Source organism: Melanotaenia boesemani, chromosome 10 (genome assembly GCF_017639745.1).
Source record: "Melanotaenia boesemani isolate fMelBoe1 chromosome 10, fMelBoe1.pri, whole genome shotgun sequence".
In the NCBI taxonomy this organism is placed as follows: Eukaryota; Metazoa; Chordata; class Actinopteri; order Atheriniformes; family Melanotaeniidae; genus Melanotaenia; species Melanotaenia boesemani.
Window position 1 is genome coordinate 14,653,654 of NC_055691.1, and position 23,665 is coordinate 14,677,318.

The following is a 23,665-nucleotide window of genomic DNA, read 5'->3' on the forward strand; positions in this document are numbered from 1 at the left end:
GTATATATTAAATGAGCAAGCGAAAAAGAAGACTAAACATTTAAACGAACAGTCTAAGTGAATTTCATTGTGAGCATTATTATGGTATTTCTAAGTGATACACCTCGGTATAACGTAAGTTTTATCTTTGATTTTCAAAATAACCACATTCCCAAGTACCTCGAATGCAGCATAAATAGTGGATTTCAAATGACTCCTTAAATTTCTGAAGGTTAGCTCAAGATGTATTAAATTCAAACACAAAAAACTGCTTAGAACCTTTAATGTAGAACTTTGGAATGATAACATTCTAAAAGTATTTAGGTTACCAAAAGACTGGGGTAAAATAAATAAACCACAGCATGTTCTGAGTTCGATAAGTCAGGTCTGAGACAGTTGCTGTGGGCGCACTGTTGACAGTCATGGAAGTGCGGTGCAGCGGGTCTGTTCAAATCTCCAAAGAAAACCAGTACCCTCTCGAATGATCACAATGGCGTCTGTTATGGTCTGTACATTTGTTTGACTATGTTTATTAAGACCACGGAGCAACGAGGTGTGAACTGATAGCTCACAGTGGTTCCTGTTATAGTCGGATAAGTTTGCTAGCTGCTTCTCTGCTAAGAGGATATGCTCATTGGGGTTGTCATAAATATCAGGGATATCACGTCGTTGCAACGCAATTTTCTGATAACTATTGAACTTACCAGATTTTTGCCCAGGGTAATGTGTCCTTCCTGTTACGACATTTAACCCTTTAGTGTACCAAAAGTATTTTTTCTGCTCACTGAGTCCACACCAGAACCACCACTGCAGCCCGCACTAGATCTGTCATTAGAAACCTCACATAATAAAATCAACAGTTTTCTCAGTGGTCTGTGCCAGAAATACTGTTTTCATTATGCCTCTTCATCATTAAAACTTTTCTTTGAAGATATGAGTTAAACAGGTAAAAACTGATAAGATGCAGATTTTCCTTCTTGACTCCTGTCATTCCAGGAGGATCCCACCCTGGACAGACACTTTAAGGGTCACAAAGATGTTGTCACCTGTGCAGACTTTAATCCAAACCGCAAACAGCTAGGTAAGTTCTGAATCTGCAATGTTTTAGAAATTCTGTTCAGATGTTCATTTCTTGCAATCCTTTCTTTTTAACTTTCAAAGTACTGGTTTAATTACCACTCAAAAACCACTGACGCAAACACAGAGCCCTCTCATTGTCTCCCCTTGTCAGTGTAGAAAATGGTTCACCCTTGGATTTGTGATGGAGTCCGATCTTTGCAGAAATGTGGATGTAAACCGTCTTTGATTTCCTCTTACTGCTGTCACTCCATTTGATCGACTTACACAAGTGTTGTGTAAATAAAGCATATAACTGCACTGATAGGTTGTGTAGAAGAAGAGCCCTGGGCCTTAGCTGACTTAACTGAACTTTTATCCCAGCCTTCTTCTCCTTCATTCTGGGTCGCTTGTTCTGCTTGAACTGTCTTTGTTAAAATCACGTTACACATGTCTCTATTAAAGCTGAACAAATGTTAAGTAAAATAAAAATATAGCTCAGCTGTCAGATTCTATCTCTATGGCAAACAGACAGATGGATGTATATGAAGAAAAGAACATCTTGGACCAAGAAAAAAAAAAAAAAAAAGGACATTGTCGGAATTTTAGGTTTGACCTCAACTAGCCTCAAAAAGCTAGCACTTAATTCTTCATCCCTATGTGATTAGTGTGTTTCATTAATCTTTGCAGGAATTAACCCTCTGTTGTTTTTGACAGATTTTTTTTTCTCTATTCTCCTTACTTTTGTCTCCCTCCAGCCTCAGGGTCAGTGGATAAGACCCTAATGATCTGGAACTTGGCTCCTAAAGCGAGGGCCTTTCGCTTTGTCGGCCACCAAGATGCCATCACAGGAGTGCAGTTTTCCCCATCCGGCTCGCTGGTGGCTACTTCTTCCAAAGACAGAACTGTACGACTGTGGACACCTTCCATGTGAGTAGATATCAGTTTTTTTTTTTAAAGCACATAAACCTAATTTATGTGCATAATATGATGCATAAATACACTGACAATATATCTGAATGGCACAATAGACTGGTGTTTGTGTATGTGATAGGAAAGGAGAGTCAACAGTATTTAAAGCCCACACAGCTGCTGTCCGCAGTGTGGCTTTCTCCCATGATGGCCACAGACTGGTGACAGCTTCTGATGACAAGTCAGTAAAAGTGTGGAGCGTTCACCGGCAGAGCTTTGTTTACTCTCTCAACCAGCACACTAACTGGGTGCGCTGTGCCAGGTACCCAATAGCACTAAAGCCACCTCAGTAACCTCCCACATCTGGTACATCTGTTTACATATACACAATCTGTGTCATATATGTCATGTTCTGTTTTTAGATTTTCTCCAGATGGAAGGCTCATCGCCTCCTGTGGGGATGACCGGTGTGTCCGCCTTTGGGACACGTCCACCAAACACTGCATCAATTGTCTCACTGACTATGGAGGGTAAGTCTGCTGATTTAAAAAAAAAAAAGAAAAGCTACTGAAGTCTGTTGCTCTCCTTAACTTTCAGTGTGCTATAAGGTTTAGGTAAGTTTACTGCAGAACTGCAGTCAGTGGATACTTCACTGACCTGTCACCTGAAGTGAGGTGTGGATTCCCAGCCTCTGGGTGCTGCAGGACAAATACAGCTTTAGAAATGTACTTTAGGGATGTCAGTGTGCATTAAAACAAGACAGAAGCACAGAGCTGTAGTGTTGCTTTATGTGTGAGATGAATTTTGATACCTGCGACTTAATTTAGGCGATGATCTTCCTGATGTGTGTGCATGCTTCCAGTTGTGGTGGTGCTATAAAAAAGGAGTATGCAGAAACTATGGAGCATATGGTTGCAAAATAATGCTGCTGTTTAAGGAGCAGCTCAGGTTTGTTACTGTGGTGATCCCACTTGTTATGCTGTACAGCCCAGTCTCGTGTACAGAAGTGTGTGCAGGTTATTAGACTTAGTTTTAACTCTGATAAACCTGCATTTAGCTCAGTTAGCTTGGCATTCTTGTCGATGTAAATTTGTGTGTTTTTGCTTTTTTTATGGTTTGTTCTTTTTTTTCTTGCTCTTATCTGTGAAAGACCTGCACGTGGCCTGGAGAAAGTAGTAAAATAAAGCAAAAGTCTTTTTTGTCAATGTTTTTATTTTTACAGCTCTGCGACATTTGTTGATTTTAACTCCAGCGGCACCTGTATTGCATCCTCAGGAGCCGATAGTTCGCTGAAAATCTGGGATCTACGAACCAACAAGCTGATTCAGCATTATCAAGGTAATCCCAACTAGTCAAATGTTCTTCACCTTCTCTCCGTTTTCTTATGCCTATCCTCCATTATCTCTGTTTATGTTACGTTTAACTTAAAGCTGCTGTAATAACTCCAGTACTTGGAAAAAAAAAGGTTCAAAACCAGGAATTGAAATACTTTCAGATCAGTCTCTAATTTGCCATATTCTGTATTTCCAAATCACATTGTTTCTGTGCAGGTTTAAACCATAATAAAGCCCCTTGATAGCACTGACACAGGATCTGTTGTGGCAGCTGATCTTGTACAGTGTTTCAACTATTTATGATAAGGAATTCATCGACTTGTTTATTGTGGGAAATTCTTTAGTTGAACTAGTTGTTTTTAACTTTTAGTTTTGTATATTGTTTATCTTTTAGTCCATCGTGCAGGAATCAATAGTTTTTCCTTCCATCCCTCCAACAACTACTTGATCAGTGGCTCCAGTGACGGCACCGTAAAAATCCTAGATCTGCTGGAAGGGCGTCTTATTTATACTCTCCACGGACACAAGGTGATATCGTTCAGTTCAGCCACACACATTATAAACTGTCAGTCTATCTATCTACTGCTGTAGGCAGACGGAAAATACCTTTATGCTTTTGGTCATTTGCATTGTTTTTCCTGTTTTTCAGGGAGCTGTGATCACAGTGACTTTTTCAAGAACTGGAGATCTATTTGCTTCAGGGGGAGCTGATAGTCAGGTTGGTGCTCTGTGACTGTAAAATGTAATCTACTGTAGTTGAGTCCCAATTCAGGGTTTGCACACTTTGAAGTCTACTTACTTTTTGTGAAATGGCACAGCCCACCCAGTAGACTCAGACCAGAAAATATGCCACGTTCACAGTCACTTAAATCTCCTTTTTTCTTCATTCCGATGCTCAGATTGAAATTTAGCAACTCATCTTGACCATGTCTACATGCCCAAATATTTGAGTTGCTGTAACGTGATTGGCTAATTAGATATTTATGTTAACAAGCAGCTGAACAGGTGGACCTGATAAAGTGGCTGGTGAGTGTAAATCATTTGGTAATAGAGGTGAGGATGAAGATTAAGGGAGTAATATGTTTACTGTAGATGTTTAACATAATTAAACTTGATGACTTTTCTGAAGGATGCTGCTGGAAATAAAACTTTTGGGGTTTTGACCATAGCCTGTATATAAAAGATGGACGGAGCCTCCGTGACGTCACCCGTAGGTTTCTGAAGAGCAAAAGTGAAGCCCACCGTCGCCATCTTGGTAGCGTCACACGTGTCGTTAGTCATTTTAACATAGGAGTCTATGGGGATTGACTCTGTTTTGGATCCAGCCCCTAGTGGATGAGGGGTGAACTGCAATTTTTTTTGCACTTCCACATAAGGCTTCACATTTTCCAGGTGGAGGTTGCTGCTTGGTTTTGGCAGAGGTAATTGTTTTGAACTCGTGTCTAACAGGTTGTGATTGTCCTTTAGGTGCTTATGTGGAAGACAAACTTTGACAGCAAATCTTATCTGGACGTTCTACAACACCACAGCCGGAGATCTAGCCCGGATCCGCCGCCCCACCTGTCCGACATCCACCCCAGGACACCCCACCTTCACCAACCACAGTCCACAGCCATTCAGGTTACTTCACTTTCACTTGAAACATAAAAATCCACTTTTTTAGGAATTATTCCTAATATTTTAATAATTAAACTACAACAATCAAATATATTTTTGTAGGTTTTCTTTTTAATTCTGCTTTACTTTAAATATAAGAAAAAAAAATCTTGTATGTAGAAGAGTGATGTCAGCTGATTACTGACTGCTTTTGTTTTTTAGATAAGTCCAGCTGTGACAGACACCCGGTCCGCCGACCCACATGTCGTAGAGTTGGGTCAAACTGTTCACAACAACAAGGTAAGCTGATGCGGAGAATAAAATCTGCACATCCACAGGAAAACAATCCAGTCTGTTCATTTCATACTGAGACCAGAGCTGGACACCTCAGCAGCTCGAGCAAACATTGCTGTTTTTATCTAATCATTGGTTTGACTCAGTTGCAAACCATTGTCAACAAACTGAGCTTTAAAGACAAATTTATTGTTATGAAACACGTGTACGTGTTGTGTCTGCTTAGATGAAATCTCTCCAGCAATCTACTGGTGTGTCTCTGTCAATTAAAAACTCCTTAATTAGACTAATTGTATGTGAAAAATGTGCTGATTTTACACATGAGGCAAATTGAAGTAGCCATTAAAAGGGGGTCTGGTTAAGAAAAGTATAATTAAGTTATCCAGGAAAAGACAAGATAGCAAGGCTGAACCAAGCCTTGCCAGAGCATCCCAGCTTTATTAGTTTCAAGAACATCAATCCAGGTTGAGAAGGAGCAACTAAGTCAAGCCAAGTGTATGTAATCCTGCTGAGTACACGACTGTCTTCAAAAGACCACAGATTAAATAATGCTGACATGGAAAAGTTGTTGCTTCTTACTTATAAATAACCTTATAATTTTGGTGGATTAATAACATATTCTTAAATGTTATATATTCGGAACCTGGGTGGGGGTGTGTTTGTGTGTGGGTGTGTGTGTGTGTGTGTTTGTGGGTATGCTGGTGTGTGGGTGGGTGTAGAGGGACGTGTGTGCTGTATGTGTGTGTGGGTGTGTATGAAGGTCTGGGTGTGTGCGTGTATGTGTGTGTGTGAGTAGTGTGCGGGTGTGTGTGTGGAGGTCTATGTGGGATGTGGGTGTGTGTGAAGGTATGTATATATGAGTGTGTGCACGTGGAGGTCGAGGTGTGTGTGAAGGAGTGAAGGAGTGGGTGGAGGCGTGAGTATGTATGGAAGTGCTTGTGTGTATATGCAGGTATGTATGTGAGTGTGTGTGTAGTGGTGTATGTGTATGGAGGGGTATGAGAGTGTGTGTGTATGTGGGCACCGGTGTGTGTGTTTATAGGTATGTGCGTGACGTGTGTGTGTGGAGGTATGTGCACGTATTGAGGTGTTGGTATATAGAGGTGTGTGAGAGTGTGTGTGAGTGGCTGGGGAGAAAAAAAAAAAAAAAAAAAAAAGAGTGTGTGCGTTTGCAGGGGGTTAGGACGTGTCCTCTGGGGGGCGCCCTGGCTGGGTGTTGGGGGCGGGGGCCTGGGGTTCCCTTCCTTCGCCTCGCCCCCCTCCCACTCAGAAAGAGGAAAGTGGCCCCTTGGGCTGGTGGCTGGCCCCTGGGGGGGTTCGTGGCGTGCCTGGGTTGGGGTGCCTGCTCTGGGCCTGTGACGCCCTTCGGGGCCGGCGGGGGACGGGGGCGCCCTAAGCCACTGGCGGGTCGTCTTCCAGGGGGGAAGACGACCCCCCCGTGTCCGCGGGGCGGCCGCTGCCGGGGTCTCCTGCTGCTGCCTTCCTGGGCGGGCGAGTGGTCGTCTCTGTGGACCGGTCGGGATCTGTAGCCTACGGGGGGGCTGGTGGCCTGGGTCTCGGGACCGCTGGCCTGACTCTGGCCTCTGTTCAAGTGAGGTGGCATCTGCATGATCACTCTGCATGGTCACTCCTCCCTGAACGTCTCCACACAGTCTTTGCGTCGCCGTGTGGCCGAGTTCTCCAGCATATCCACACAGGTTTCTCTGCGCGTGTTCTTGAATACAGCAGTTTCACTTATATCTATTATCATATTTTTTTTCTTTTTTTTTATTACTTCTGTTCTTATTATTATTATTATTACTCTTACTCTTATTATTATTACTACTACTATTATTATTATTACTCTTACTCTTATTATTATTATTGTTACTATTATCAACTAGTTGTGTAATGACCTACTGGCCAGGATGATCTTAGCTATATATGTTGCAAGTAGTATGGATTACATGGTTTTCTGTATAATGTTTTAAGTCCCCACCCGCACTCCCCACACCCTTTCTGTCCCTCTCTCTCCCCTCCCTCTTCTCTCTACTTTCTTTTCTATCTCTCTCTCTCTCTGTCCCCTCCGGTCGAGTCCAGCATTAAGAGTCTGATTTAATAAAGTTTTTCATGTCATCAAGAGGGACTTTATACATGTAGTATAAATCCCTGCTTGATAGAGTAAAATTGCCCAGCACCAGACAGCAGCCAGACAATCATTCTGTTTGCAACGATGCTGGACAAGACAGGTTAAAAAAAAAAAAAAAAATAACATATTCTTAATTTCATTTTACTTCCCCACAAGTGAGCACAAAATAGCCACAGAGGCTGTGAAGAATTAAATAATATTGTAGTATTCTGAGTGAACGCAACCGCAAAGACTCATGGGAGGTCATGTTCTTGGTAAAAACGGGCCTTGTAGTGTTGCGTTAGCAGTTATAAATCCAAAAGGTGTTAGTTAAACGACAGTACCCACTGTTATGTTCATGTTCTGGTTTATGTTAGCACCGTGAGACTGAGGGTAGTGCACAAAACTTAACGTTAAAGGCATGTGATAAATACTGATTAAAAACTCAAGAAAAAACCCCAGTAAGGATTAAAATTGCTTACTGCTGCATGGTATGGGTGCTGAATGATCTCCTTCTGACAGTAGAGCTAAACGGTGATAGCAACCTGCTGCTGAAGCTGCTCCTCTATCTGGAGACGCCGGTGTGCAGTGGATGCAGTGGATTGTAAATGATTGACAGGAGCCTGTTCAGCTCCCATCACTCTGCCACAGTTGTCGACTGTCCAGCACCTTGTCCAGAGCTGGCCTTCCTCACCAGCTTGTTCTTCCTTCTTGGTACCCAGCGCATAGAAAAACGTGCTCGCCCCAACAGTCTGAGAACATCTGCAGCACGTTTTTGTAGATGTTGAAGGACGGCAGCTTTCTGAGGGAGTAAAATCAGCTCCCATGTTGTTCATCCAGTTCACCCCACTATAATAATGTCTACCTTCTCCTAAAATAAAACTACGTTACTCTCAGTGAAAACCAGAAGATAGCAGGCCAATTCATCTAACCCCTGTTTTACACTAGGTGTGTGTGCGGCACGTTACGGCTGCGCTGCAGCCTCTGTTGCTATTCGCGCTGTTTTAGTCAATGGTTTGGTTTCCACCGGGTGCACCGCAGCACGTACCAGAAGCGTCCCTGAAGCGCATTGTTGTGGCGCTCTGGTAAATTTATGGACCGAGTCTATTTTTGACGCTTCACACCCCCAGAATGCGCCAATTCTGCAGTTCAGATAGGGGCAGACAGAAAATCAGACTCGGGAGCAGTGTAAAAGCTTCCAGGGTTTTTCAAAATAAAAGCCCCCATGCAGATTTGCGCTGCTGAACCATGAAAACATTACATGTTTAACCGGCCAGGGGTTCTCAGTGTTTCTTTTTTTGTCACCATAGACAACAAAAGGTTTATTATGCAATGTGATTTCGTGATCTTGCGGATCCTTCTAGGTGGACTGCTCTTGCGGGCGCTACACACCTGACATGCTCCCAGTAAAAAATGCTGCACCACGGAGGTCGGAACAAAACCATGGTGCATCCATAATGTGGCGCACATGCACCCGGTGTAAAGGAAGGCTCAGAATGAGTAAAGTAATGTCTGATGAGGAACTGTGCAAATATAAAAGCTAAAAAAGTAAACCTTAGCAGTTTTACAGATGTTTTAAGAGAGGTGCTACACAAATATTTAAGGAACCCATTAGCAGATGTTGATGATTGACTCTTCTATCAAAGGTCAGAGTCAGGAGATTTGAGGGATAGTAAGACATGGAAGGAAAAGTTAGACTTGATTCACAAATATGTGATTTCTATATTCTTTTGTACTCTTAGGCTGCAGAGTTTTTGTCCCATGGTTATGATGACGTATTCAGTGCTGTTCTCGTGTTTTTGTTACATTCCCATATAATTGCTTGGGGTTTGAACTGTTTTTCGTTTGGTTGCCAGTCCTTGGTAGAGTCTTTTTACTGTGTTTCTGCTAGTGATTTTGGTATGCTGCATGTTGGGATAGCTTCTTCCTGTGTGATCTTTTGTACTGTTTGGATCTCAGGCTGCCCCCTGTACAGGGGGCTCTTGCCAAGAAGAGGTTAAATTCCCTACATATTAAGAAACAGTGGACAGTCTTGGAAATAACTGGTCCCACTCTGGCCCTGGCTGTAGATGTGGATTTGTGCTCCAACCACCAGGGGGCAGTGCAGGGCATTGTTTAGTTTTTCTAACCCTCTTCTTCAATGAACAGCAGCCCATTCAGTTAGAAATGCTCAGGTTCAGCATGAAGCAGCGATTCATGTTTCTCTGCTGCCATTGTTTCATTCATGTTTATCTGCAACTTAACGTCCTCAGGATCACTTACTTAAAAATATAAACCTGCTCTGTGACTATAACAGACCACCTCTGGTAATGTGAAGTTATTTTGTAATGTGAAGTTTGCTGTACCTGCTTTAGTTAATCTTGGATCAAGTTAAATGTCCTAAATTCTGTCTTCTGTCCTAGTTTTTAACTTCTGCTTTGTCAGAATTTGACAGAGAGCAAAACATTTTCTTTTACTGGACTGCAGATGGAGGATTTCCTTTCTGCTCTCCTGTAGTTTTTACTTGACTGCTGCAGCGAACCTTTTGTGTCCCTGATTCTTTTGTGAAGACCCATCTGAAGCTGCAGGTCAGTGACCAAGCCTTGAACTGCAGTAGAAAGTTTTCACTGTGTTGCAAGGTGAAATCCTAGATGTGAATTAGTCTTATCCGCTTACTCTACAAATGTTGATCCTGGATAATGGCTGGAAATGAGTTTGATGTTGTTCAGTGTTGATGTAAAGCTTTAATGAGTATTGGGAAAACGGCACGCTTTCCCAGAATCGAGGCCAGCTGGTTTGAAGATTAGAGATGCAGTGAGTGGTCCATGTTAAATATGATCAGTCATGGCTGCACAGGTCAATCTTTTTCATCCCATTTCGGTGTTATAATTAAATATTAACACCACTGAAACCTTCTTTGTCTCCATAAATGACATTTAACATTATGTTCCAATTAAAATGAAGTGTTTCTTTGTGTTAGAACCTCATATTTGTATGTGAATAGTCACACGATAAACTTCCTGAAATGAAAGTAACACGTTGTTGGAATATGAAAGAGCTGTTCTGCTGCTTTCTTTCCATTCATCACGAGGCTAGCGTGTTGAAAATAATTAAACATAGCAGCTCTGACTCTGCAATGATTAATCAGCTTTCTCTGTGGAGTACACAGTGTTTTCTCCAGTTACTCCGGCTTCCTCCCACCATCCAAAAAACATGCATGTTAGGTTGACTGCTGATTCTAAACTGACCCTTGCAGTGAGTGTGAATAGTTGTTTCATATTGGATCTGGGTTGTTCTGGTGACCTGATCAGGGTGTCTCCTTTAGGGTATGATGATGCATCCACAGACGTGGTTTTATTTTGTAGCCATGAAAGCAGATAAATGGAAGTTTGAACACATTTTTCACGAGAGATGATCGAAACATACACTAAAAAAATGATCTTATTTCAAATTAATACAGAAACTTTTTATTCTTCTGGACACATTCACAGAAAATTTGGGATGAAACAATAGAGATTATTTAAAGTGAGGACAAATTCTCCAAGTATTGATAAAAAAATCTTTTACAAATATTTTGGTGTGTCCAATTACTTGTGAGCCTTTTGGGAGACTATTTAAAAATAGTTTTAATTGAGGAGCAATTGCAGGAATGTTTTTGCTGATCTCCCTAATCGGATTGTTTTTTATTGAAAAAGAAAAAAACCTTCAAAGGAAAATAAGATTATAAATTCTCCCTCTCTTTTTATTATTGAAATTTTGTGAAGTGTGTTTGTTGACTGCTCTGCGGGAGGAAAACCACGAATGGACCAAACCAGGTGGAAGTCATTCAGAACAAGGATGCTCATGTAGATAATTAATTATAACCGTGATCAATTAAGCTCTGCTGACTTTGAATCTAGCAGTCGATGAACATTATCGATCTACATCATTGATCCAATCAGCTATTAAATAGCATCAATCCCAGAGAAAATTACTGATTAAACATCAATATAGTAATCACCTGTAAGGCATGGTAGGAAGACTGTGTGGATGTTGTGTTCTAACAACTAAAATCTCTTTAAATTTGATGAGGAAAATGTGGATATCCAAAGATGTGTAACTATACTACTAACACCATTAACCATTAAATAAAAATAAATTAAATAAGTAAATAAATAAATAAAATAAAATCTGTTGTATTTATTTGTTGTGGCCCTATATGCATTTTTTTCAGAGTAATTCTACAGGCAAACAACGGCCAAAAATAATTTCCTCCTTTTGAAAAATCAAATGCCCTGTAATAGCAAGAGAAAAAAGGCAAAAAAAGAAACTGCACTGAAGGTCAGTTTGCTACTCTGTGATGCTCACTAGTCTCAGGATGATATGCCAAAGACTGAAAAGCCCAGTGCATTAAGTCATGGAGTGTAAAACGTCTGCCAACCTGCGATGCCTCGATATGAAATTAGATGAGTAATTCAAACAGTCATCATAAAATCTGGTTCATAATCAACATTTTTTTTCTCACTTATGCCTTTAAAACGTTAAAAATTCTGGCACCTAAAAGGTTAACTCTTCTACCTTGTAGGAGCCTTTGTTTCTAGTTCAGATGCTTGTATCTGTTGTAGTGTGTTGTTTACAGTGTCTTCTTACGTTGTATTCTTTCATTACAGCCACACTGTCTCCACACAGACGACACACACCCTTCACATCCTCAAAGTCGACTTTTTGTTTAGCTATTTTTTGGGGAGAGGGGTCATTGAAAGTTGACAAATGTGAGTAGCTCCGTCAGGCTGCTAGAAAACGAGTAAGTTACATGCTCGCGGGCCCGTTATTGACGTGCCAACACAATGACAGTGCATTGTGGGACTAGTAGTATTATTGTGGTGCATGTACTGTTATCAGCAGGCCAGCTCTAATAGTGATTAGATATGATCATGTGGGCCAAAAATAATTTATTCACAGTCTGGATGTGACCCACAGGCCTTGAGTTTGACACGTGCTTTAGCTGATCTACGGAAGTTCTTCAGGGATCTATATCCTGTCCAGGAGGTTTATAATCCAGCTGCAAAATCTAGTTTTTATTCTGACTCTGGACCTCTTGGGCTGGTGTCCTGCATGTTTTAGATGTTTCCCTGCTAATTCAAATGAACTTCAACTATTTGTTGGCAAGTTCTGCACAAGCCTCTTAATGGCTCATTGATTTGTGCCATGTGTGTTACAGAAGGGAAACATCTAAAACCTGCAGGACACTGGCCAAGACCCCTGGAGTTGTTGGTCCCTGGTCTGTATGGTAAATCCACAATGAGAAATGCATGATAATATGATTGTTACATTTTCAAAATAAAGAAAGATCACTGCCACTTAGTTGTTGCTAAGATACCTTTATTTTGACCTGGAAATTTAGCTGGAGCCACTTCCTGTCAAATTTTTGACCAATTAGGTAGCTTAAATTTGACAGTAGTGTCCAACCAGGAGCTGCCAGAGATCAACACGTGACAAGAAAGTTGTTTGTCTCTGAAAAGAAGAAAAAGATGTTTTTGGCGCCGTGGCTAAGTTGGAGTTGGTTTTGTGAGGACAGTGGGTAAATAGTAGCATAAATAAATTTGAATAGCAAAAAAATCTACATGCATTTTTACATAAACAAAAAACAAAACAGGCTGACTAAAAATAGCAAAAAATAACTTGGAGTTTTAAAGGTTAATATAAACATATATGTTTATGCTTAAGACTGCAGTAAAGTATTGTAGCAGCAGAGCATGTCTCATGTTTGACTGCTCCTTTTCCTCTTTTTTTGCTCCTCTTCCCTCTCCGGGCTCTTTAAATAGCTTGTCTTTACTCTCTGGAAGAATTGACCTAAAGTGGCATGCCTGAGTAAAAAGGCCCACGAGAGATCAGAGAAGGAGGGTTGGGGTAGGAGAGGGTAGAGATCAGAGAGATGGGTGGGGGGCATGAATCCACGTGCCAGTTCCTGGGCCCCCAGGGGCCCTGACCAGGAAGCAGCAGGAGCAGCCACAGTTCTAATAATAGACTAGTTGGATTTCTGCTTGCCTGTTTAACTCACTGACTAACTGGCTGCACCCGGGTGTCAGCCACAGTTAATACATATACATCAGTTTCATTCATGCCAAAAATAGCAGGACGATGCTGAGCCCTCACATGGAAGCTCCACTCGCTTTTGCTGCTTCATTGAACTGCAGTTAAATGCATCAAGTTCAGATATACAGCACTTTTTCTTAGTTCATGCATGTCTGTAACAACCCTAACCCTTCTTCTTTGTGTTGTCCATATGTTATCATTTACTTTATATTTAAGTCAGTGAGAATGTATACTTGTAAATAAGCATGCAGGATTCTTTTTTTATGTAATTATTTTTTTTTATATTATTGGTCCATTTGTGGTATAAATGTAGAAATGTTCTGCACCGGTAACCCTTGTAGACCAGTATTCTTACAAAAGCCAGGTCCAAATGTGGCTTATTGTTGTTTCTTGGTTCAGGGATAAGCTGTGCACAATGAATGGAATCAATGCAATGTCCTAATAAGGATATACGTACAGCTGTGCAAGCCTTTGTGTACATGTGTTTGCATGGAGGTGGGGGGTCGTTTGAACATGAGTCATAGGGTAGTGGGGTGAGGGTCATTCATGTTTAGATTGCTCCAGAGCAGGGAGCCCCCCAGTGCTACTCCTCCTGTCAGCTCCAATCAGTTGATGCCCATCACTGAGAAACATCGTATTTCCTCTCCTCTACTCCTTATCCTGCTAGTCTTTCCTTCTGGTTATTTCCTTCCCCTCCCACTGTTGTGCAAGTACTCAGAGTGCTTTCCCTGCCGCTCTGCATCCGTGTTTCCCCTCCATCACCTTAATGGGTTCGTGCGGAGGCGTAAAAATTGAGATAAGGGATGAGAGCATGACAGATGAATGGCGAGAGTGAACGAGAGGGGCTCGGAAATGCAAAGTGCCCGAGGTGTGTATGTGGGTGGTGAGATGGGGATGTTCCTGTTCTCTGACCTCTTTGTCCTTAAAGAGGACATAATATGCTCTTGTTTTGGGGGGTTTCCCTTTCATTATTTTATTGAATAGTTACTTTGTGCATCTAAATTTACAGCAGCCAAACCATCCTGAAGGGAATTATTCTCTCCTTTGAGGGACGCTGCTTCTGAACTGCCTGGGATGCCTTATTTGTCTAACAAAAATCTAACACAGTGCAGATTTTCACAGGCCAATCTTGACATTAAATTGAAGTCCAAGTAAAGCAGCTGCAAATCTACACTCCGAATTGGTCACATCACGAAACAGTTTAGTTAATTAAGTACTTTAAATTTAGTTTAAAAAGCATAGGAAATACAGTGCTCTGAGACCACAACACTCTTATTGGCAGTTCTCAAGTCAGCTCAGATAAAACACACTAAGGCACACAGGCTCACTATTTACAAAATTCATCCATATTTTAGCAGTGTTTCTTCTACAATTTAAGTAGATGACTAAAATTCTGATAATTCTACTGATGGAAGATGTATTTCCATGATGAAGGTGGAAGAGTAAGCTAGGAAGTTGCTAGTTTGAGACTGATGCAGATTATTTACTGTATAATATTCAAGATTTAGAGATTAGGCCACTTTTGCTTGTTTTGTACACTCAATCCCTTCTGTGTCATAGATTTGTGATTTTATACTTGCCCTTTAAATCCTGAACAGAAAACCAGATAAACAGTGAAACATCATTTTGGGGCTTTCAGTTTAAACTACTGCTGTCAAACACAGAACTTGTTTTCATCATAATCCCTGAATTTGCTTTACTTTGACCTTTAAATTGAACTGAAATGCTTGTCATGATAGTCGTTTGGAATTAAATAAGGAATAAATTATTGAAAGGTGGAAATATGTTTAATCAGACTCATACTGAATGAGATCACCACGACAGGCAGCTGTCAAACACACTTTTTTTTCCCCCTTCTAAACCTGCTGTAGTTTAGTTGTTGCCAGTCGTGGTTCTGCTGGTTTTTCTGGTTTAGGTTTAAGAGCATAGATACTTCATATTCATGCCAAGACCAGTTTAAAGCAACATTTTTTATAATCCTGCTCATAAAGTGTTTCTAAATTTTTAGAGTGGAAATATGTGTTTTCACGTGTGTTTAAGATGTGATTAGATGGGAGAAGGTCAGATTTGGTTACTCGTGCCATATCTTATGTCCCTGCAGACGTTAGCAGTGACGCCATTTTGACCAGACGTGGTGCTCTCTACCAGCAAGCCGCCTACCATTGACCTCTACGTGCATGTGTGTGCGTCTCGTTTGTGTCTGCATGTCCGTCTCAGCTGTGTGGAATCCAGATCATAGTACATGTACATGGTCAATTTACTGTGGTCTACTCACATTTTTAACAAGTGTATTCGGACGCTTCCATCAGCTGTAAAGATGTAAGACTATACAGGTTTGTGAAGTTGCATGAGGTGTGTGTGCGCATCTACAATAACAAGGATGACCCCACCCCAAGTACTCTATGGCTTCCTGTGCAAGAGGAAATTTAAGGTATTGGATGACCAGGAGGTTTAGATGCCAGATTTTAGTGCTGTAGAGGAGAGCAAGAGTGAGAAGACATAACGGAAATGAGTTAAAGATAGCAACGGCTCCGAGGAGAGGGGGGGCGGATGGCGGATGGACTCCTAGAGGCTACATAACACCCTCACACTCACTCATACCAACACCATGTTTCATTCAGGCAATCACACACACAGTTGAACACATTCATTCTCACCATTTTCCTTTAATCACACTGACTCCTGCTCACATATATCAGTGCAGGCATATGAAACATTTTATAACATGTAAAATATGAATTTTATAACAATAAATTAAGTAACTTCATGCCTTTTAATCTGAACCTACGCTGCATTGAAACACATTTATATTGGGTACATATGTGTCAAATCTTCCCATGTGTCCTTCACATTGGCAGGCCTGTTTGGGAATATATTCACTAGAGTAGCGACACTTAACCATGGGGCCGAGGCCTCATCCAAAGCACTAATCCTCAGTGGCTCCGTTGACCCCCAAAAATAAATACTACGAAACCTCAGAATTTATCAGTTGAAAACACAGGAGATATTTCTATTTTTTATGAGAAGCTCAGTTGCAATACAGCTTCCCACCACTTGATAGCTTAAATGTTAGACAGTTGTTTAAGAAATAAATTTAAGCAGACGATCAGCTAGCTGCTAGCCTGTTTGGAAGAATTAAAAATTAAAATTTACTTCATTGAGTAAAATTTTATAAGAGGAGGTAACGAAGCATAGCCAAGAGCCCAGGATGTGGAGTTTGAGCTAACGCTATCGAGCACCAAAGCACCGAAGCCTTCAGCATCAAAAGCAGCATTTAGAAACCAAACATCCAATGTTGTGGGAAAACTGGTGGAATGTTGTAGAGACTAACAAAAAGAGAAAACCTTTTATTATTTTTAATGTATTTTTTCATCACTTTTTTTACGTCCCTCTTTTTATACTGTTGCAAAATTAGTTGTTTTTGTGTTAATAATCCCAACTTTCTTCTTGTAGCAGCTTGATTCTAATACACATGATAAATAAATGTCTTTGTGATGATGTCATTATATCTTGTCATGAATTTGACAAGGTTTTTGCTTGTTAAACTGCAAGTGGTTTTGATTTACTTATTGAATAGTTATTAAATCAATTAAATTAATGCAGTGTTAATATGTTAATGGCCCTGGTCTCTTTATACTGGAAAAATTGGGCTCCAACTTAAAAAAAAAATCTCCAATAGGGCACTGCAGACTTTAGATTTCACCCCTGAGTTCCGACATCTGGTAGTACTTTTCTGTAGGTCGGGCTAGGCATCCCTAATCTTTCTGAGAACTAGAAGCACTCAGAGAAGGCAGACCACCACCAAGCCATTTTATGTATTTATGTTTTGCCAGTGATTGTAGGCATTATTTTTGAGTGAATAGTTCTAATGGCAAAATGATCCCCTTCTCTCCATATTAAAGAATCCTTGAAAATATTCCTGGATCCAGGTGGTGATCTGGGTGACCCCCGAAATCTAATAACTTTTTCCTTTAATCCATTTCCATTTCATTCTCCTGAAAATTTCATCAAAATCCATCCATAACTTTTGTGTTACTTTGCTAACAAACAACCAACCCTGCTAAATACATGACCTCTAGCATGGTGGAAGTAAATAACCAAAATATTCATGTAAAAGTTCAAAGCCTCAGGGGCCCCCTGTGCTCGTTGGGGGTGGTCTGTAAATGTTTTGATTGAGCGTGCATGCATTATGGATGCGTCTGTGTGACGTTACATCTGGAGAAATGACAGCAGACATTACAGACAGTTTATAGGACATCGGAGTGGGTTGCCTACATAAATGCAAGGTTATAAAACAAGTATATTCTCAGCCTAACAATATATGGGTTCAGTTATATTGATTCAATCTATGTTAAAAGAACTGATTGTTTTTCATTTAATTGTTTGATTAAGCTCAGAAATAAAATTACATTTTAATATGTTAGTTGTTTTGTGATTTGAAACGAATGGCAGTGATTGTGTAACTTAGCATGTGATTTCATTGCAAACTGATCGCTGGCTCCTGAATTAAATGTTACCAAAACTGTTTGCTCATAATATTAGGTTGTGAGTGAACTTGTGGTTTAAACCCATAAAAAAAGGATGGAGTAACAACGTTCATGTTTTTAAATATTCTGCCAGCACTGAATCATTGCTTTCCCGGTACAGTTTTTTGTCAGTTGAGCTCCAGTGAAGTGCACAGGGTCCTGTGTAGCTTGATGTGCTATGGGCCTTCTTACCTGCCAGGCACCAAAACAGTAAGTGAAGTAAAGCTTCACTGATGGATAGTGGTGTTCCACGTTATAGGTGTGCTGGAAATGCTTAATGCAGCTGTAATTAAAGGCTTGGACTGTGTCCATATGGTGTCCACACCACAGAGACAGCACTGTCAAAGCAGAACCCCATCTCCAGACACCACCCACATTAACGTAGTGCTGTGTTTTGCTTTGAGACTCCCTGTGGCGAGTCCAGTCTCTCAGGCACTTTTGCAAACCAAGCGTCCAAAAACTTGATCTTCCTCATCTAAAATACAAGAGGAGGGCAAGCCTTATCACTAATTCAGGAGGATTTTCTCTTTGGGTTCCTGTCCATCCATTACTTCCTTCATCTATCTGACTTACCTTACTCTTTTCTTTTTACTCTTACCTCTGCATCACAGTCTTATGCAACACTTAACAGGAAGCACTGTGTGGTCCTCTCCTGAGTTAAAGAAGACTTTTCATTGCCTTTGGTACGGTTAAGCACAAAAACATTTTATTTTTCTTTGTCCACAATCATGGACCACATCTAGTTAAATTTAGTTAAGGAAAAGGTTGGAACATTCCTCCATACAAAAAATGATCAGCAGACTCAAAATAATATTTAGTTACAACTGTGCTGTTTGTCTCTACAGTGTTGTAAACTGTGCAGCTCAGTATAAATACATTTTACTCAATAGTGTATAAAAATTGTACTTGGTAATTGATGTGTATTATTTCTTCGGCATTGTTTTTGTGCACCATTGTTTTTCCATCTACCCAAAATATGCTCGTTTTAACATGTCCTTAATACGTTTTGTGTTATAAAACAACTGGTGCATCTGGAAAGTATTCACAGCACTTTTTCCTTATTTTGTTATGTTAGCCTTATTTCAAAGATATAATAATAAATTAATATATTCCCCAAAATTCTATACACAATACCCCATAATGACATGAGACCACGAGAAACAAAATTCTCTGGTCTGATGAGGCAAAGATTGAACTCACCAGTGTGAGTGGCAGGCGTCATGTTTGGAGGAAACCAGTTACCACTCATCATCAGGCCAATATCATCCCTACAATGAAGCATGGTGGTGGCAGTATCATGCTATTGGAATGTTTTTTAGCAGCAGGAACTGGGAAACTAATCAGGATGGATTGGGAAGATGAATGCAGAAATCTATAAATCCTGGATGAAAACCTGCTCCAGAGCAATCTTGACCTCAGACTGGGGCAATGGTTCATCTTACAGCTGGACAACAAGCCAAAGCACAGAGCCATGGTGTCAAAGGAATGGCTTCAGGACGACTCTGTGAATGTCCTTGAGTGACCCGGCCAGAGCCCAGACTTAAATACAATTGAACATCTCTGGAGAGATCTGAAAGTGGCCACACACCTACACTTCCCATCCAACCTGTCCAAGGGTAGGTGTGCCAGGCTTGTGCCATCACATTAAAAAACGACTGGAGGCTGTTATTGCTGTCAAAGGTGCATCAACAAAGAATTGAGCAAAGGCCATGAATACATGTACATGTGTGTTTTTTAAAGATTTTGCAAATATGTAATAAAAAAAAAAGATCACATTGTTATTATAAGGTGGTGTGTAGAATTTTGGAGAATAACATTAATTTATTCCATTTTGGAGGAAGCAGAAGCTACCATCAGTGTTACTGCAGGATTCCTGCAGAGCAGTCAGTCCTGACAAATTTTTATTTTGGTGTGGCTTTTTGTATGCACTGTGAGAAAGAAATAAAATGAGAATCGGGTGAAAGCTGGGGATAATGGGACAAACGACATAGAGAATACTATAAAAATGATGCAAAATGAGTAGCAGAAACACCAGCAAATGGTGCCTTTTTAATCTTGCAGATTTAATATACCAATCATAGCACGTAGTCGTAGTAAAATTCTGTAGTGCTAGGCAATTAAAATTTTTAGCCACGAATAATCACAGTTAATGACCAAATTAATGATTTGAAAGTAGTGTTTATGTATATATGAACAGAAGTTCACTAACTTGGTTTTAAAAACACTTATAAAATAAATAAGCTTCCTTTCAACAGCAGTATTCTCTTGAGCATAATATTTCCTATAAATTTCAACTTAAAATATATATATGACAAAGAACTATTAAAATTTCAGGATTTATTTGTTAAAAGGTAACCAGATAGCAGTATGAATTTCAAAGTTGAATAAGCTTCCCTTCCTCCTAAACACAGAACAATAACTGATAGTGATCTTCCAGCCATCGGTGGTGTTTCCCTGTGGGGGAAAAAAACAGGATTATAATCTCAGAACTTCTGGATCCTGAAAAAATAATGGATGTTTCAAGAAAAATATAAAGATAATGACCTAAAATTTGTGCAAAAATAAATTAATTGATGATTCAACATTTTCAACAAATTGCTGCAAGGACGTTTGGGGTGTGTGCAATCTTAGGTACCTCACAATTCGATTTAATTGCAATTCAGGGTGCTTTGATTTTATTTTATTTTTATGTTCCTGCCACATTTAGCAGCTGTGTTTCTGTCATTTAATTATTATGAAAAATAATCAGTTTTGAACATTTACGAATCATAGTTGATTAAATCGATTAAATAGTGAATCGGCCCACCCCTAAATGACAGTCAGTAGGAGATAAAGGGACATCTGATCAGTGACAAGGCAATGACATATTTAGCCACTAAAAAGTAATTCATTAATTTTTTTAAAACTTAAAAACGTACAGTAAAAATAATAGGAATATAATGCCGTAAAAACAATTTTTTGACACAAGCACAGTACGTAACAGAACGAGTTTTCATCAAGTGCACGCTTGCTTTCCCCGTGTGAAGATGTCAGCAGACAGCAGTTCATGTAAGCGCTATAGCAGTCCAACCGCAAATGTTTTCAGGCTAAGATGCAAGAGGATGGCCATCCCAACCCAGTACCATCCCTCCTGTGACCCATGATATGTCTGCATGTGTTCAGAGCCAATAAGTAATGGATAAAATAATAATTAGTGGGAAAAATGAGTTCATCAATCCTAATAATTTAGCTTCCTTTTTTGAGAATTACGCTGTGGTTCAAACATTGCTGCCATAGTTACCCCTGTATTCGAGGTACTAAACAGAGTATAAGCAAGTATGATTGAGGAAGTCATTTGGTACACAAAGTTGTTTTACGTCCATTAGACTTTTTTAGGGGACTAATAAGTGCTGGAATAAGATTTTAAGCTCTTTCATTTATGAATTGTCAAATCTCAGAAGTCCGTGTCCTCTTGCGTGCTGTTTCTGAGCGAATGGGATGAATAAGTAAAGGCGTGTGACTTCTTGACTATACTGTTCTTGCATAACCTGAAATGCCCATATAAATAAAATGAGGCCATTGACTTTCAATGTAAGCATCAGTAAATACCTCAGGGGTTGTCTTTATTTGGAATTCGCATGATGAGGAAATGAATATAATTTCATCAAGTGACACTATGATGGAACAATTTCCAAGCTGTTTACCTCAGTTCGAAGGACTTCCCTCCTTGCTTGTCATATCTGACTAACCGCCAAGCCTGTGAAAGTGCCTTCTCAAGGGTACAGCTTGTATGCTTCGGATTCACTGGTGGGAACGTGCTGACAGTGAGTCCATGCAGCAGGTTAAAAATAGACAGGCAGGTCTATTTACAGGTAGTACCGGGACACCTGAAAGGCAAATGATGATGTGTTGCATTTTGTCCTCTCCTTGTTGACACACATAGGTTTGGGCAAGGATGAGAGTGGAAAATAGACCTTGGACAAGATAAAGAAGATGTTGTTGTCATCTTACCTGTAAGATCCTGGCAAGAAATGAATGACAGTCAAACCTATTGTGGTTAGCTTAGGTTTTTATTGTTAAATCTGTGGAGTCTTAGTGCAAAGATGCAGTTTGGATTTACCTCATTTCTGCCTACCCTTTTCAGTCTTGGTTCAGTAGCTTAGTTGTGGAACTCTAAAGAAATAAAATAGAATGGTATTTATGTAGTATTAAAATTTAGGTAAATGGCAAATGAAAAATATAAAACAACAACAACAGGGTGTTTTAGTGTCCATTATGCAACAGATATTTCTCCCATTGGGGTTTGATTTGTCTCACATGTTGGGACATAACTGGTGTCTGTCATTCCCGTGGCATTCAATTTGCATCATTTTCACACCCATGAAAATGTTTGCTTTTCCCTGGACAAGAGTTTTGTTATTCTGGAAGAATTCAGTTATTCTTGCCAAAAGTCTGATCACATGATTAAGAGCTAGTCTTCTGGACTCGTACTAAAACTGAAGCTGTGTCCCTACAGGTTCTTGTCTTTTATATAGGTCTTAATTCAAAAGTCACTGTTCTTATTGTAATACTCCATTTGAGTACTTTTAAACCAAAGCTTCTGCTATTTGTACTATAACTTTGGTCCTCATTGGGCGTCACTAACAGGTTTTTCATTTTTAATTATCACCTTATTTTCATGTATTTACTTGTTTATATGCATCAGGATTATATTTGCAGTTTGAAGGTTTTTTTAATCCTGATATAAGGTTGTAGAATATGCTCCACTGGATGACTTTGTATGGCTGCTGGTGAAGCCACTGTGTTTGTACTGTATGTGGAAATAACAGGCTACCTTCATGTCTGGCAGGGTTGCTTGCTGATGCTATTTTCTCCCTTAGTGGAGGCAGAGAGGATGTGGCCCGGTGAACCGCGTAGGCAGATCAGAAGCCTCATGGCTCTGCTGCTGGATGGGTTTATTTCTGTACCGCTCATCTAGGTTTGCAGAAAAACAAGGCATTGATTTTTCTGAACAGAATTTTTTATTTATTTTTTTTTCTTTTCCCCCCTCTCCATTGAGTGGTCTCTACCTTCAGGCCTCAATTGATAGGGGCAAAGGTTAGCTAACCCAGGACTTTGCTTTCAGTTGATAGATTTTTTTTAAATCACTTTCTGAACCTGATCGTAGGTTGAGAAGAGACATGACTGATCTATTAGGTCATTGCATTGACTCGTTTTTCTTTAATTCTGTTTGTTTGTCTGCTAAAGCACGTTGTGTGAAACCCCCAACCAACTGCATATGTTAGGCTCAAAAGAATGCCTGTACGTCTTATTTGCGTGTTTATGTGAATCCTTGTGCTTCCATCCTCATGTGACTGTGTAGAGGTTTACTGGCAAAGGGCTAAGAAAATACATTTCCATTTTTCTTGTCTTGTCTTGCTCCTTTCTCTCCTCATGTTAAACCCGTACTCCACCTGTGAGGAAGTCATTAATCTCTCTGTTCCCTGGAGATGGATAACAGGATCTCCACCTCTGACCACAGCCGCACTAGCAGATGCAAGCAGACGTTATGGTTTGATGTTCCACTTTCTTTTCCAGATCTTATCTGATAATACCACTTTTACGTATCAGCTCAAGAGTTTCCTTTACTTCATTTTGATGCTTCAGTGCTTCCTCAGCATAATCAGGCAGTGATGAGTTGAGACTCTGCAGGCCAATTAGCAACACTCTCCGGTCTTACGTCCTCTATGTTTGTCAATCCGTTTTTGTTTTTATTGCTTTCTAATAAGCATAAATCACCAGTTTGATCATGATGTAATCTGTGGATTCAATTATTAATAATTAATTGT

The 23,665-nt window shown here is 40.1% G+C and overlaps 1 protein-coding gene across 2 annotated transcripts in view; it reads left to right on the forward strand.

Annotated features, from left to right (window-relative positions):
- Positions 1-247: 247 nt before the first annotated feature.
- Positions 248-23,665, forward strand: part of poc1b (POC1 centriolar protein B) — a 57,823-nt gene continuing 34,405 nt past the window's right edge. The window contains exons 1-11 of one of the 2 annotated variants that reach the window (XM_041997900.1): positions 248-484; positions 976-1,060; positions 1,794-1,965; positions 2,090-2,269; positions 2,370-2,477; positions 3,170-3,285; positions 3,676-3,809; positions 3,931-3,999; positions 4,749-4,901; positions 5,100-5,177; positions 15,434-15,675. In XM_041997900.1, coding sequence (XP_041853834.1) covers positions 461-484; positions 976-1,060; positions 1,794-1,965; positions 2,090-2,269; positions 2,370-2,477; positions 3,170-3,285; positions 3,676-3,809; positions 3,931-3,999; positions 4,749-4,901; positions 5,100-5,177; positions 15,434-15,457 — 1,143 coding nt within the window. In that variant the 5' untranslated portion in view covers positions 248-460 and the 3' untranslated portion in view covers positions 15,458-15,675. Of the gene's footprint in view, positions 485-975; positions 1,061-1,793; positions 1,966-2,089; positions 2,270-2,369; positions 2,478-3,169; positions 3,286-3,675; positions 3,810-3,930; positions 4,000-4,748; positions 4,902-5,099; positions 5,178-15,433; positions 15,676-23,665 lie in introns of those variants that run through there. The other variant, XM_041997899.1, reaches the window with a different exon arrangement.